Source organism: Chiloscyllium punctatum, chromosome 1, assembly GCF_047496795.1.
Source record: "Chiloscyllium punctatum isolate Juve2018m chromosome 1, sChiPun1.3, whole genome shotgun sequence".
In the NCBI taxonomy this organism is placed as follows: domain Eukaryota; kingdom Metazoa; phylum Chordata; class Chondrichthyes; order Orectolobiformes; family Hemiscylliidae; genus Chiloscyllium; species Chiloscyllium punctatum.
In genome coordinates, this window is record NC_092739.1 from 161,572,987 (window position 1) to 161,588,131 (window position 15,145).

The following is a 15,145-nucleotide window of genomic DNA, read 5'->3' on the forward strand; positions in this document are numbered from 1 at the left end:
TGATCCTGCTTCACAGCTCCCTGATGAAGGAGCAGCGCTCTGAAAACGAGTGCTTCCAAATAAACCTGTTGGTCTATAAGCTGCTGTTGTGTGGTTAGATAGTTCCTATATAACTATCTTTATGTAGGAACTGTAAGTAAACATACATCAAACTCCTCCAAACAGCAATGTGATAATCACCAGATTGTTTTTGAGAGAGCCAGAGATTGAGGAGTAAATATTAATCAGGACACAGCGGATTACTCCCCAACTCTTCTTCAAAATAGTACTTTATATATTTTACATTCACCTGAGTAGGAGGTCATAAAAGTAGCTGAAAAATGTGTTGCTGGAAAAGCGCAACAGGCCAGGCAACATCAAAGGAGCAGGAGAATCGACATTTCAGACATAAGCCCTTCTTCAGGAATGTGAAGGGTCTGATCTCCAGCATCTGCAGTCCTCACTTTCTTCTAGGTCATAAAAGTAGCACCTTGTGACATGGAGAGAGCCATTGGCACCTCAATCTCCTCCATGTGCGTCATGGTCCTGAGTCAGTAGAGACACCGTTGAAAAGTGTGGTGCTGGAAAAGCGCAGCAGGCCGGGCAGCAGGAGAATCGATGTTTCGGGCATAAGCCCTTCTTCAGGAATGAGGCTGGTGTGCCAAGCGGGCTGAGATAAAAGGTAGGGGGGAGGGGGAATTTGGGGGAGGGGTGACTCCACGCCCGTCGCTCCCCAATAGGAACTTTTATCTCAGCCCGGTTGGCACACCAGCCTCATTCCTGAAAAAGGGCTTATGCCCGAAACGTCGATTCTCCTGCTCCTCGGATGCTGCGCTTTCCCAGCACCACACTTTTCAACTCTGGTCTCTAGCATCTGCAGTCCTCACTTTCTCCTCAGTAGAGACACCTTCAAGGTTTATCTAATTGACCCAGCTGGGTTCTCAGTGGGTGGGCCACATCCCTCTTGTGGTCAGTGTGGCTGGAGAAAGTCAAACGGGCATGAAACCAGTAAGCTTTTCTATGCCAGTTTGCCAGCCAGCCAGCCTTCTAGCTTCTCTCAAAGTCGTGGTAAAATTTAGCTCTGTAATCAATCCAGCCTCGAATTGATGGTAAACATCCAAGATTAAGAACTAAAACTACTTTTATAAGAAGTGTTCAGCTGCATTACAACACTTTACATTACCAAAGAGGCTAAATAGCATCCAACATATTTTTGAGATACCACAAAATAGTCATTTATTTTAAAAAAAAACATAATTTTGGTAACTGGACTCTGAGAATTTCTCTATACAACTGGTTAAAACATTTTATCTACCAGTTACCTAGATCCCCTACAGTCACCTTTGCACCACAGCATGTAATAATAACAGATAATTTCTGAAACAAATGTATAACAGAGGTGCAACAAATAGATTGATTATATATAAAAAGCCAGTCAAACGCTCAGAATTTATTAATTGTCCCAAGCATAAATCCCCATACCCTAACCCTCCCTAAATTACTCCCCCATTCTTCACAAGGTACCAATTTCCAGTGAGCTACAGATCTAAAAGGCAAGCCCCTCAAATCATTTGTTCATGTGCCCCATTGTCACACCAGAGACTATACAGAGAGTGTGTCGGTTGCTCATTCTCCAAGGAATGCATCATTGTTGAAAATCTTGACCTTGCATGTGTGCCCAAATATCTGACATCAGGTCAAAGACAGAGAATCTCTTCATGTTTTTTCTCTGAGTCTCTCAGGGACACTCTATGATCCGTTACACTGTCTCAGCTGACACTGGACTGACACAACCTGACCTGTCCTTCTCCAGGTAGCTCAGATCCAACCAGGGAAGGGAGATCTACCCTCTTAGCCATCAGAAATCCCTACCATCCCTCCCCCCAACCCTCCCATCAATTTTCAACCTCCTGCAATCTGCATCAAATAAAATTATAAATCAAAATTCATAAAGAACAATACTGGAAAGGCTCAGGCTTATTGCTGAATACTGTTAGAGATAAGGGACGGACACCAGTAATCTCACCAGAACTGCACTTAAAGCACGCAGTATTGTGACACTGCTGACATTTTACACTAGCCCCCATACTTCAGGAGCCATGCGGTTTTCATAACAAGCCCAGTTTAACTATGAAAAGAACACGACTTTGTTTCAAATGGTTTCATTTGAAGTGAATGATTTGAACTGCAAAAGACAAAGGACTTAAATTTTGAGAAACATCCTAAAACTGGAAAAATGCAGGCATTAAATACTCAGGCATTAAATATCCAGCCTGATCTTCCTATCAATTAAAGCCAATGGAAGGATACATCAGATGTATAATGAATGGCTATTTCAAAATCATTCATTGTAGACTGTTAATATTATCTCATGTAATAGTGGTCACAAGTGAATAGTTTTAGAAGTTATGTGAGATGGTGAATTAAGAACATCGCACATAAAGGATATTTATTGGCTTCAAGTGCGAGTCCTTCACTCCCACACATAGTCTACTAAATAAGTTTAAAGATAGCTGTGATGTTCCCAAAGGTACTGCTCTCCCAGGTTAAACCTGATGCAATGGACAAAAGTTAGACATAATGCTAAACATTAACTCATATTTCACTTGCCCCCCTTTCCACTGCTGCCAAAAGTGCACTGGAAGAGCATCAGTCAATTTCTGTTAAGTGGGATCCTTACAAAAAAGTTTTGGAGAGAAGCAAGAGTACAACTGATAACAGTAACAACTAAATATCAAATAATAGCAGTCCAAGGGCTAAAATAAACAATGACTAATGTTTACAATAGTTGAGTAGTTGGTCCTTCCACTGAAAATAGCAAGAGCAACATTGAAACAGTATGGAAGGCCAAGTGAGGACAGTGGTGGTTGTGCTCAGTTCTGCTTTCTGCTTAGGAACATTCTAAATTCTGTGAATCCCGAGATTCCAATGACAATGAAAGGAATGCAGATGCCAGGTGTTACAATGTCTTCGATTGCATTCTTCTTCTCAGTAGTAACACAGCTGAAGTGCTGACTGCATGCTGGTGTTACTGGAGCACTATACACAGCAACATCCTTATTCCAAGTTTGGACTGAGCTGTCCCACTGGTAAGCATGCATCTCCACAGACAAAGCATTTTGAAGATGCAATAAGTTCTTGACAATCCTATGAGATGAGTGGTATTAGGTGTTAATATTAGTGGTCATTTTTGTCTTTGCTTCTATTAATTCTCCTATCTCAAAGACGTTGACTCCTTCTTCAGTGTGAATCTTTAAGTGCAAGGTAACAATAATATCTTGGCCAGTGGTCACTGATTCACAGATACTCCTAAACAGTCATAGAATGACACATTACAGAAGGAGTCTTTTTGACCTATTGTGTGTGGGCTGATTCTTTGGAAGAGTTATCCAATTAATCTCACTCTCCCAATTTTTCTTCACAGCTCTGCAAGTAATTTCACCATTAACAGAGCTATCAAAACTAGTCTTGACCATTTGCCATATGTATATGTGTCCTCTATAGCTGCTAAATGGTCATGGAATGGTGATCAAGAGCAGAAATTTGGGGTTGCCATTTACTCTCCTTGTAATACTCAGTAACACCCTGGACTGAGATTAATGAGCTTACTACAGAACAAGAGTCCATCCCAGAGACCTGACCACTCAACTAAATTCCATCTTTTACACTCTCTAAAAAAAATATATATTCACAGGTTTAAACAATGCCAGTTCTTTAAATGTTTTGGTTTAAACTAAACCGGGCAACTTGGGTAATCTTCAGAGGGTTAAATGGTCACATAATAAAAGTAAATCACTTTCCCCTCTACTTCCAAGGCAAGGATTCTGTACAAGGCATGTTTGAAGGTGTTGCCAAAACTGTGATGTAGAATGGGCATCACATTCCCAAAATTTTTACTTTCTTACTTCGAAGAAACACTTGTGGACAGAGTTCAAAGCAACACATTTTTGTAAAGCAGGTTTTTGACTGCTTTTTTTGGGGCATATTCATAAAGGGTGGTGGTTCGTCTGTCAGCTAGTGATTAAATTGAGGTTTCATCCTGGCATGATATAATAGAAATAGTGTGGTTTCTCAAAGGGGCCATGTTTACTCCATTCACTTCCTTATCCATAGTTTCATAGTCATCGTCTTTTTCACTGGTTCCGTTTAGACCCGATTCACTTTTCTGGCTGATGGTCAGGGGTCGGATTTCATCGGTGGAGTCCAAACTGGGGACTGTAGCTCCTCCAGCTGCATCTGTACAATTCCCCTTATGGCTGCTCTGTGGTGCCTTTTTCTTGTTGCAATACCAATCACCAAGCTTGTAAGCAAAGGCACCAAGAAAAAAGCCAAGGATAAATAAGAAAAGCAGCAGTATATAACTAACAGATCGAGTCTCCTTCCTTGGATCAGTTGAGGATCCAAACTCGAGATTGTAGAACGCTGTAAGAGCTTGAATTTTGTCCTCAATGCACATGCATCTATATTCACCCAGGCTGCTCGGTGCAGCTGTCACACCAATTCCCTTGGCATTATCGTTGTTACTCAAATTTCCATTGGGTGTTGTCCAGTGACAAGTTGACCAGGCAGAACTGGGTTCACACTGAAGGAAAACCATGGTCCCATTCACCACTGGCACCATCTTCACTGGCAGTGAAATGCCTGGAAAGCAAAAAAAAAGTTAAAAGAAAAATCAGAAGGGCCGTGATAAAAATAACTTTCCACCTTGTGGTCTGGGCTTGATTTTTAGCAGTTTGTTTATCCTGTCTATATACCTTTTCCAGCCATTGATTATGCAGTGAACTGTTTATGAGGTTCCAGGTCTCCCACTGAGTGAGGAGCAGGTCCCAAGGTTAATGCCCTGGTCCAGAGTCACAGGCTGACCTGAGGCTCTAGGTCTGCGGTTAGGCCCAGGCACCTGACGGCAGATACGGTGACTCTGGTTCCAACACAGACCCCTGTGGTACCGCTGGCAGCTGCATTGGTAAGGTCAGCCCAGTGTGGACCCATGGAAGAGGCGGCATTAGTGGAGGCGAGATGGTGCTGGAGAGTGGCGACTCTTTGTTCCTGTTGTGGCAACGCACAATTGTAGCAGTGTCTACGGTTCAGCAGCATGGACACAAGGATCTGAAGTGGAGAAGCTGAGCTAGAAGTGGAAACTATTCCAAAGACTAACTTTATTGAGATAAAAGGGTGTAAAATGAACATTACCGTTTTCTTTTTCTAGCTTTATATTCAATCTTTTCTGTGTTTTAAGATGGCGCCAAAGATTGGCCACACTAAACACTTTTCACTGTATTTGTAACAAAAGCACATGACAATAAATCAGTTAATGTTTGTCTATCCTGACTGTATTGACTGTGTGTGGATTTGGGGGTTTGAAGGGGTACAGTTTAAGTTACATAAATTAAAAATCCTTTCCCTTCACTACACTTGTTAAAGTTACACATGTTTCAATAAATAGAATTTTGCATTATCATTATGTAAGCAGCCAGTATGAATTGCTTCAGTCCTGAGCAGCAGTCAGTCAAATGAATTAGATGTCTTGGGAATTCATATATTTACACATTGTGAAAGAGCTTGTGGTACAGAGGGCTTGTGATTAAGGCTGAACCCTTCCCAGTTATGACACTTATGCTGTATGTCAGTGTTACGATTTAAAGGGAGTCGAAAAGCTGTTAAAAGATATTTGGAGAGGTACAAGGACCGGAAATGTTCAGAGGGATATAGGCCATATGCAGGCAAATGTGACTAGTTCAATTTAGGAAAGCTAACTGACATGGATGAATTGGGCCAAAGGGTCTGTTTCCGTGCTGCATCATCAGAGTGAGGACACAAGGAATAGATTTGAATAAAGAAATACCATTTTGTTCAAATCTGTTTCTTGTGTTGTATTTTTGATAAGTATTAAACATAAGCCTCAAGTTATTGTGTCCTTTTAGCAAATTTTAAGTTCTGTACTACCAAACAATTATTTAAAAACAGAATGGCAAAATATTATTGAAACAGTGTCAGATTAAGAAATGTTGATGTACGAAGGGGATCTGGATGTCCTCATACACCAGTCAAGTGAGCATACAGATGCAGCAAGCAGTTAGGAGAGCAAGTGGTATGTTAGCTTTGAATGGAAGAGGATTTGAGTGCAGGGTTTTGATTTCCTTACCCAAGAACAGATATTGCCAGACTGATTTCTAGCTTGGTAGGTTTCTTGTATGAAGAAAGCTTACGTTAACTAGACCTGCACCAGTTTACAAGATTGACAGGGGATCCCATTAAACATGTCAAATTCTGACAGGGTTGAATACAGGAATGGTGATTACCCTAGCTGAGGGATCCAGTACAAGGCTCTCAGTTTATGCTGCTATGAGTAGAAATTTCTTCTCTAATAGTGTGGTAAACCTGTGGAATTCTTTACTGCAGAGGTCAGTGGAGGTCAAGCCACAAAATATGTTGACAAAAGAAACAGACAGACTTCAAGAGGCAAATGGCATCAGTGAGTATGGAAAGACCGCAAGAGTATGACATTGAGATAGAGGATCCGCCCTTATCATGTTTGAATGACAGAGTTAACTCGATGGGCTGAATGGCCGACATCTGCTCCTATTTTCTCTCCTTTTATGTGCTACAGTCACATTAATAGCATCAGGAGAGAGGTGGGAGGTGGAAAGGTGTTGAAAATCAGATAGGCATATAAGGGTTGAATGTCTTAACAAACATACCTTTCTCAGTTTTACATGGGGTGTTAGTCTGTGAATCTTGCAGATTCCTAAATGGAGGAAACAAAATTATTTTGGTTTTTGAAAGCTCAGAAAATCCTTGAAGCAATAATTATCATCTGTTTTAAAAAATAATTATTATTATTGGCGAGGTTGTAGCATTGTGGACGAGCGATCCAGATCCCCAGGTTAAAGCTCTGGGAACATGGGTTTGAATCCCACCAAGGCAAATGGGGAAATTTCAATTCAACAATAAAGTTCTGGAATTAAAAATTAAACCAAATGGCAACCACTTTCAACTGTTGTTTAAAAATCACTTGGTTCACTAACGGCCTTCATTCGTCCCCAGACTGGCCGACATACGGTTGATCCTTTATTGCCCTCTGGACAATTTGAGTTGGGCAATAAATGCTGGCCTGTTCAGCAATTCCCACATCATATAAACAAATTTTTAAAAAATGTAATCCTGCTAAAGTATTCTAGCTTTTTGTTTTGCTTTAAGGAGGTGCAGTAAAGTTATGAATACAGTTAACAAGGTTCAATTATATATGCACACAAAGGCATTTATGATGAAAAGTAAACATGTGGTGTGTACAGTTTGAAATTCTGCAATACATTTTTGATAGATAATTTGATTAAACAGCATTCATTCTAACACAACATCTGAATCCAGCAGGAGCTTACGGTTACTGTTGCACAAGCATTCCACATTTAAACAGGAAACTCTGAAAAGCTACAGCACAGAAAGAAGCCATTCAGCCCTTCATATTTATAGCAGCTTAATAATAAAGTTTCGGTAGTAACTAGGAAGTCTCAGAATTTGTCTTACTACCTGTACATTGCTGGACACTGCAGCTGTAAGAATGCTTGTCTCTGTTCCAGTGTGTGGGCCTTCCCTCCCTTAAGTATGGTGTACCCTTGATACATAACCTTTTCTTGCCCTATTTGAGTTTAGATTAGATTCCCTACAGTGTGGAAACAGGCTCTTTGGCCCAACCAGTCCACACCGACCCTCCGAAGAGTAACCCACCCAGACCCATTTCCTTCTGACTACTGAACCTAACATGGGCAATTTAGCATGGCCAATTCACCTGACCTACACATCTTTGAACTGTGGGAGGAAACCAGAGCACCCGGAGGAAACCCACGCAGACACAGGGAGAATGTACAGACAGTCGCATCGACCCTGGTGCTATGAGGCAGCAGTACTAACTACTGAGCCACCGTTAAGGTGGGTTAATCTTAAGTCCAACTATTATGGCTTCTGGCAATTGTATCATCTCTAGTGTGTGATGGCATATACTAACAGATACAAAGAGGAGGTCATCCATGCACTACAATAACACTTTTCCTGTTATTAGACACACTGACTTCCTCTATTGCTTAAGCCATATACCAATGAAAGATATAGGGCTATTGGAGACCGTTGGGGCACCCTCATCCAATACTGATTCTCCCATACTATAATAATAAATTCAGGTTTTGATGCCACATCTATGATTATCATGAGAACACAGGAACATGAATAGGGCGTTCCGCCCTTTGAGCCTGTTCTGCCTATCGATGAGGTCATGGCTGATCTGTGGCCTGACTCCTTGGTTCTGCCAACTCTGGCTCATATCCCATAATACCTTTACTTAACAAATATTTATTTATCTCAGATTTAAAATTCACAACAGATCTGGCATCCATTGCTGTTTGTGGAAGAGAGTTCCAATCCTTTCATCACCCTTAGTGGGTAGAGGTGCTTCCTAACATTTCTCTTGAATAGTCTGGCCCTTAATTTTGCAGTCTCCAACCAGTGGAGATAGTTTAACTTTATTTACTCTGTCTTTTCCTGTTAATATATTTTGAAGATTTCGATCAGATCACCCCCTTACCTGCTAAATTCTTGAAAAGCAGGCCTATTTTGTACAATCTCTGCTCATAACTTAACCTCTGAAATCCCGGTAAACCTATGTTGTACTCCCCCCAACGCCAGTTTATCCTCACTAAGGCGGGATGTCCAGCTGTGCTCCCTGTACTCCAAGGGGGATGTATGACATCAGCATAATTTCTGCATCCTTATACTCCAGTCTTCGAGATATAAAGGCTAACATTTCAACACCTTCCTTATTTTCTGCACCTCTTCATGATATTTTAAAGACCTATGTACCTGAGTCCCCAAGTCTCTTTGGGCATTCCCTATATTCATCCCATCTAGAAAATACCCTGATCGATCCTTTCTTGGTTCAAAACGTATAACCTTACATTGGACTACATCCACTCTAATCAGGCTCGCGGGATTCTGTAAATTTCAATGAGATTCCCTCTCAATCCTTCTCAATTCCCTCTATCGAGTAAAGACCCAGAGTCCTCAACTGGTCCTCTAATGAGAAGCCTTTCAACCCAAACACAATTCTTGTAAACTTCCTCTGGACCCCCTCCAACATCAGGAAATCCTTTCTTCGATAGCAGGCCCAATAAACTGCTCACAATATTTCAAAAGCAGCCTGACCAGAGCCTGACCCAGCCTCAGCAATACATCTTTGTCCTCTTGAAATGAATGCATTTGCCTTCCTAACTCCACCTGAAAATGCATGTTAACTTTAAAAGAATACTGAATCAAGTCTCTTTGTGCTTCAGATCTTGAAAACCTTTCTCCATGTGGAAAAGAGTCTACGCCTCTATTCCCAAAGTGCATAGCTTTGCAGTTTCCCACACTCTATTCCATCGCCACTTCCTTGCCTAGTCTCCTAGCCTGTCCAAGTCCATCTGCAGCCTGCTTGCTTCCTCAACTCTGCCTGTCCCTCCCTTTGTGTCATCTGCAAACTTAGCAACAATGCCCTCAGTTCCTTCATCCCAATAATTAATATATAATATGAATAGGAACTCTACTAGTCACTGGCTGCCATCTTGTAAAAGACTGCTTTATCCCTAAACTCTGCCTCCTGCCAGCAGCACCTTGTAAAAGGCCTTCTGGAAATCCAAACAGATCACGTCCACTGCTTCTCCTTTGTTTAACTTGCTTGTTACCTCCTCTAAGAATTCTAACAGAATTGTCAGGCAGGAACTCCCCTTGACAAAGTTGTGTTGACTCAGCCTTATTTTACCATGCACTTCCAAGTACTTCGTAATCTCATCCTTTGTAATGGAATTTATAATCTTGCCAACAACCGAGAGGTCTGGCTAACCAGCCTATGATTTCTTGTCTTCTGCCTCCCTCCCATCTTAAACAGGGGTATTATATTAGTCATCTTCCAGTCTTCTGAGTCTGTCCCTCACTCTGGTGATTCCTGACAGATCACCACCAATGCCTCTACAATCTCCTCCTACCAGGGGAACTCTGGGGTGTGTTCCATAGGATCTCCATGCTGGACACTGGATTCCAACATCTCAGTTCATGCTTCAAGGGCACTGGTCACATGCACCCCCACCCCAATACCATGGACACTGGCATCTGAGATGTGCCAGCCTCTCACAACCCTTAAAGCACTTTTCCAATGCACTTACAGGTTGCTCCAGCATTTCAGCACTGTGCCTCAGACTGCAACTCTCATTGTAATGCTGCAGGAGGGAAATTATGTTCTCAGGGACCGTTCTTGTAAACCTCCTCTGGACCCCCTCCGATACCAGCTAAGACTAGACTGCAACTTCAGACCACGTGCTGATCATGTTTACTTACTCAGCCTACTTGGATACTCAGCATCCCTGCCTTTTCATACCCTTCCTCTAAGCAAAGGATACCAGGCTCAGAGTACTGCTGTGTTATGGTGCCACTTAGCACAGTCACAAAGCCAGACAGCTTAAAATAGTTGTCAACAGTCCTCAGTCAAGTCAAGGGAGAAAGTCTTTTGGTCAGGGGATTTCGAGCGCACTAAGTCAAGGGCAGCCTTTGATACCTCCAGGAGCTTGGACACAGTCAGTAAACCACTCAGCCTAGATGCTTTCCACAAAAGGGATGAAGAGCCAGAGGTCGGGCAGCTCATCAGCCATTCTGACTCTTTCTGCTCTAATGGAGACTGTTTACCTCTAACCACCTGATGAAGGAGCATTGCTCCGAAAGCTAGTGCTTTCAAATAAATCTGTTGGACTATAACCTGGTGTTGTGTGATTTTTAACTTTACTTTCTGCACCTATTCATGATATTTTAAAGATCTATGTACCTGAGTCCCCAAGTCTCTTTGGACATTCACTATATTCATCCCATCTAGAAAGTACCCTGATCTATCCTTTCTTGGTCCAAAATGTATAACCTTACATTTGACTACATCCACTCTAACCAGGCTCTTGGGCCTCTAAATTTCAATGAGATTCCGTCTCCTCCTTCTAAACAAGGAGTACAGTCCCAGAGTCCTCAACTGCTCCTCTAAAGACAAGCTTTTCAACACAAGGATCATTTTTGTAAACCTCCTCTGGACCCCCTCCAAGGTAGGTATTAATGGAGCTGAAATGGGTAGAACAGTTGTATTTTATGGTTCAGGTGGGAGCAATAGTGACAGTTGCAGCCTTGGTGGGAAGTTAGTATAGTTGCAGAGATAGACTGAGCATGAAGTATCAGAGAGAGGATGGTGGCATTTACTCTGGTGAAGTGGAGACAATCAATGACCTTCTTCCTATATTAACATGCATTATTCCAGATGGCTGAGACTACACTGACCTAGGTATTAACCCTTGGACTAGGCAAATTTCAGTACCACCTATCCACTATTTCCCCTAGATTCTTCTCTCTCCAGAAAAGCAGCTGTCGTTGTCATTTCTGTAGTTCTCCCTGCCCTGTAATTCAATCCTGATAGTGTGGAAACAGGCCAACAAGTCTGCACCAACCCTCCAAAGAGAAACCCACCCAGGCCCTTTCCGCTACCAGATTCTGGATTAGTGGTGCTGGAAGAGCACAGCAGTTCAGGCAGCATCCAAGTAGCTTCGAAATCGACATTTCAGGCAAAAGCCCTTCATCAGGAATAAAGGCAGTGAGCCTGAAGCGTGGAGAGATAAGCTAGAGGAGGGTGGGGGTGGGGAGAAAGTAGCATCGAGTACAATGGGTGAGTGGGGGAGGGGATGAAGGTGATAGGTCAGGGAGGAGAGGGTGGAGTGGATAGGTGGAAAAGGAGATAGGCAGGTAGGACAAGTCCAGACAAGTCATGGGGACATTACCCGTAACTAATGCACCTAACCTAGGCATCCCTGAACCCTATGGACCCAACCCTATCGTGCCTCACATAAGTGTAGAATGCCTCAGGGTTTTCCTTAATCCTACCCACTAAAGATTTTTCATGTCTCCTTCTAGCTCATTGGTCCATTCTTCAGTTCCTTCCTGGCTACCTTGTAACCCTTTACAGCCTTATCTGATCCTTGCTTCCTCAACCTTAAGTAAGCTTCTTTCTTCCTCTTGACTAGATGGTCAACGTCCCTTGTCACCCAAGGTTCTTTCACCCTACCATCCCTTCCTTGCCTCAGTGGGACAAACATATCCAGCACTATTTGCAAGTGCTCCCGAAACGAGCTCCACATTTCTGTCGTGCATTATCTCGAGAACACCTGTTCCCAATTTAGGCACCCCAGTTCTTCTCTAGTGGCATTGTAATTCCCTGTGCCACAATTAAATACTTTCCCATACTATCTGCTCCTATCCCTCTCCATGACTATAGTATATATCATGGAGTTGTGATCACAATCACTGAAATGCTCTCCCACTGAGAGATCTGACACCTGGCTTAGCTCATTGCCAAGCATCAAATCCAATATGGCCTCCCCTCTAGTTGGTCTAACTACTTATCAAGTCAGGAATCCCTCCTGGACACATCCGACAAAAACTGCTCAATCCAGACTATTTGAACTCAGGAAGTTCCAATCAATATTAGGGAAGTTGAAGTTACCCATGACAACAACCCTGTTACTTCTGCATCTTTCCAAAATCTGCCTCCCAATCTGCTCCAGCGTGTCTCTGTTTCTACTGGAGGGTCTAAAGAAAACTCCCAATAAAGTGACTGCTCCTTTCCTGTTTCTGACTTCCACCCATACTGACTCTGTAGATAAACTCTCCCCGATGACCTCCCTTTCTGCAGCTGTGATACTCTCCCTTATTAGCAATGCCACTCCCCACCTCTTTTACCTTCCCCCCCTCCCCCATTGCTTTTGCAACATCTAAACCCTGGAACATCCAACAACCATTCCAGCCCCTGTGATATCCAAGTCTCCGTAATGGCCACAACGTCATAGAGAAGATCCAAGTTCTCCATTAATACTCACCAATGAGCTGTTTTGTTCCTGGATTGAACACATTCCAATTTTTGCACATCCCAGCCACAAGACGGATCCCTGGCCAAAAGGCAGCCCTCACAATGGGAATACCTGCTGCAGTTTACAGCTGGAAGCTGAACCACCAAGTTTTGTGATCCAACATAGACAAATTCCTGAAAGAAATTATCCCCATCAGCAACAAATTCACTCAGGTTCTTTTTCAATAACCTATTTCCTCATAAAGTTCTTCTACCAAGAGATAAGAAATTTCAAAAGGTGAGTGAACAAGAAACAAAAGGGCACAAAGACAGTTTTTTGTAATTCATTCATGGGATGTGGATGTCACTGATTGGGTCAGCATTTATTTCCCATCTCTCAATGCCTTGAGAAAGCAGAGGAGAGCAGCTTCTCGAAGTGCTATAGTCCACCTGCTGTGTACTGAATTATGAGAAGGGACTAGAATCTAATAAAGAGAATTCACGAACTGGCAGTTTTTTAAAGAAAAAATCTTTAATAGGATGAGAATGTTACTATCAAGGCTAGCATTTGTCATTTACCACTGAGTGCCCCTGCGATATTAAGATTGAGCTCCCTTTTTGAAACATATACGATGTAGCTACATCCACAGAGTGGTTAGGAAGGGACTTACAAGATTTGACCCAACAACAGAGCTGCCCATGACCTTCTGGGAGGTAGAGGTCATGAGTGTGGTAAGTGCTGTTTAATAAGCTTTGGAGAGCCGTCACAGTGCATACTGCTGCCGCTGTGCATTGGTCATGGGGGGCACCTACATTTGTACATAAATGAGGACTTTTGAATTACAGTACGTTATTAGGATAGAAAATGAGACAGAGCAGCCAATCCAGAGACTTCCAAAATCACTCTGCACCTCTTTGAACTCCTTGAACTGCTGTAAGTCTGTGTGGTGAAGCTACTCCCAGACTGCTGTTTGGAAGGCAACCTGGATGGGTTCCACAGAGGTGGCAGCGTGGCTGGAGTCGGCCGGTCTATGAAGCCTGGGGCTGAACTCTGCTTCTGCATGGAGTGGGCCCCTGGTGTGAACAGCAGGACTCTGATAGTGGCAATGGCATGGTCTGGGAAGCTCAGAGCAGGACTTCGGTGGTGGCAATGGCATAGTCTGGTGAAACCCAGAGCAGGACTCTGGCAGTGGCATGGCATGGGCTGGTTATTTAAGTTAATGTTTGGCAAAGGTAAACACTTTTCACTGTATTTTATATTGAATACATGTGACAATAAATGATTCTATTCAATAATGGCTTCAACTCCACATTCTTGTTTCTTGCGTATAACCGCAGCTCTATATTCTCACATATTCCCTCTAACTGCAACTCCATTTTCATGCCTATTCCCTATCACCACAGAACAAAAGAGGAGGTTCTGTTTCATCAGTATGTAGAGCTGGGTACCAAAGTTTGAATCAGAGACCCTCAAGGATCATAATCGACATTGTTACCTGAGCCATGTGCAAGTTGCCATAAGGTAAATCAGATTAGAAAGATGAATGCATGGCTCAAACACTGGTGTGGGAGAAGTAGATTAAAACTGGTACTAGGTAACATTGAATCTATACTGAAGGGATAGTCTCCACCAAGCAGTTCAGTGGGGCCAGAGCTCTTACCAATTGCATAATAAGGGAAGTAGAGAAGCGTTTAAACTGAATAGTATGGATAAGGGATCAAATTTGACAAGATGCACTGATACACTTCTATGAAGTGAATTTAAATTCTACCCACTGCTATGGTCCATGAGAATTCATGTCCCTAGAGTATTAGCCTGGACCTCTGGATTACTAGCTCAGTTGCATTGCTACCACGGCACTGTGTACCACTGCAGTGGCTGAAGAAGCTGACTCACGGGCTCAATGGCAATACATGCTTGCTTTGCCAGAGATTTGCATACTCCATAAAACAAAAAGAAGAAGCTAGGATTTCTCTCCTTAGAGATATGAGATTTATTAGAGGACTTCACATTTTGAGCTATCCACCCAAAACAGATACACAAGAAGTGTTGCCATTAATAGAAGGATCGAGAACCACTAGAAAGGTTCTTTGTAAGGAAACAGAAAAATAATCTGATGAAAGAGAAATTGGAGGGCTATGGGGAAAAGCTAGTGGAGCGAGCTAAGTTGTTCCAGAAGAGAGCTAGCACAGACTGAATGGACTGAGTTGTTGACATAAAAGAAGATTTTATTTTTCCCTGAGGGCATCACTGACTAGGGCAGCATTTATTGC

General features: G+C 42.6%; 1 protein-coding gene across 1 annotated transcript in view; it reads right to left on the reverse strand.

Annotated features, from left to right (window-relative positions):
* Positions 1 to 1,189: 1,189 nt before the first annotated feature.
* Positions 1,190 to 15,145, reverse strand: part of sema4f (sema domain, immunoglobulin domain (Ig), transmembrane domain (TM) and short cytoplasmic domain, (semaphorin) 4F) — a 251,129-nt gene continuing 237,173 nt past the window's right edge. Inside the window, exons 12-14 of the mRNA XM_072577811.1 lie at positions 12,903 to 13,066; positions 6,678 to 6,724; positions 1,190 to 4,620 (exon numbers count right to left, since the gene is read on the reverse strand). Of these exons, the coding sequence (XP_072433912.1) occupies positions 4,001 to 4,620; positions 6,678 to 6,724; positions 12,903 to 13,066 (831 nt within the window). The 3' untranslated portion in view covers positions 1,190 to 4,000. The remainder of the gene's footprint in view (positions 4,621 to 6,677; positions 6,725 to 12,902; positions 13,067 to 15,145) is intronic.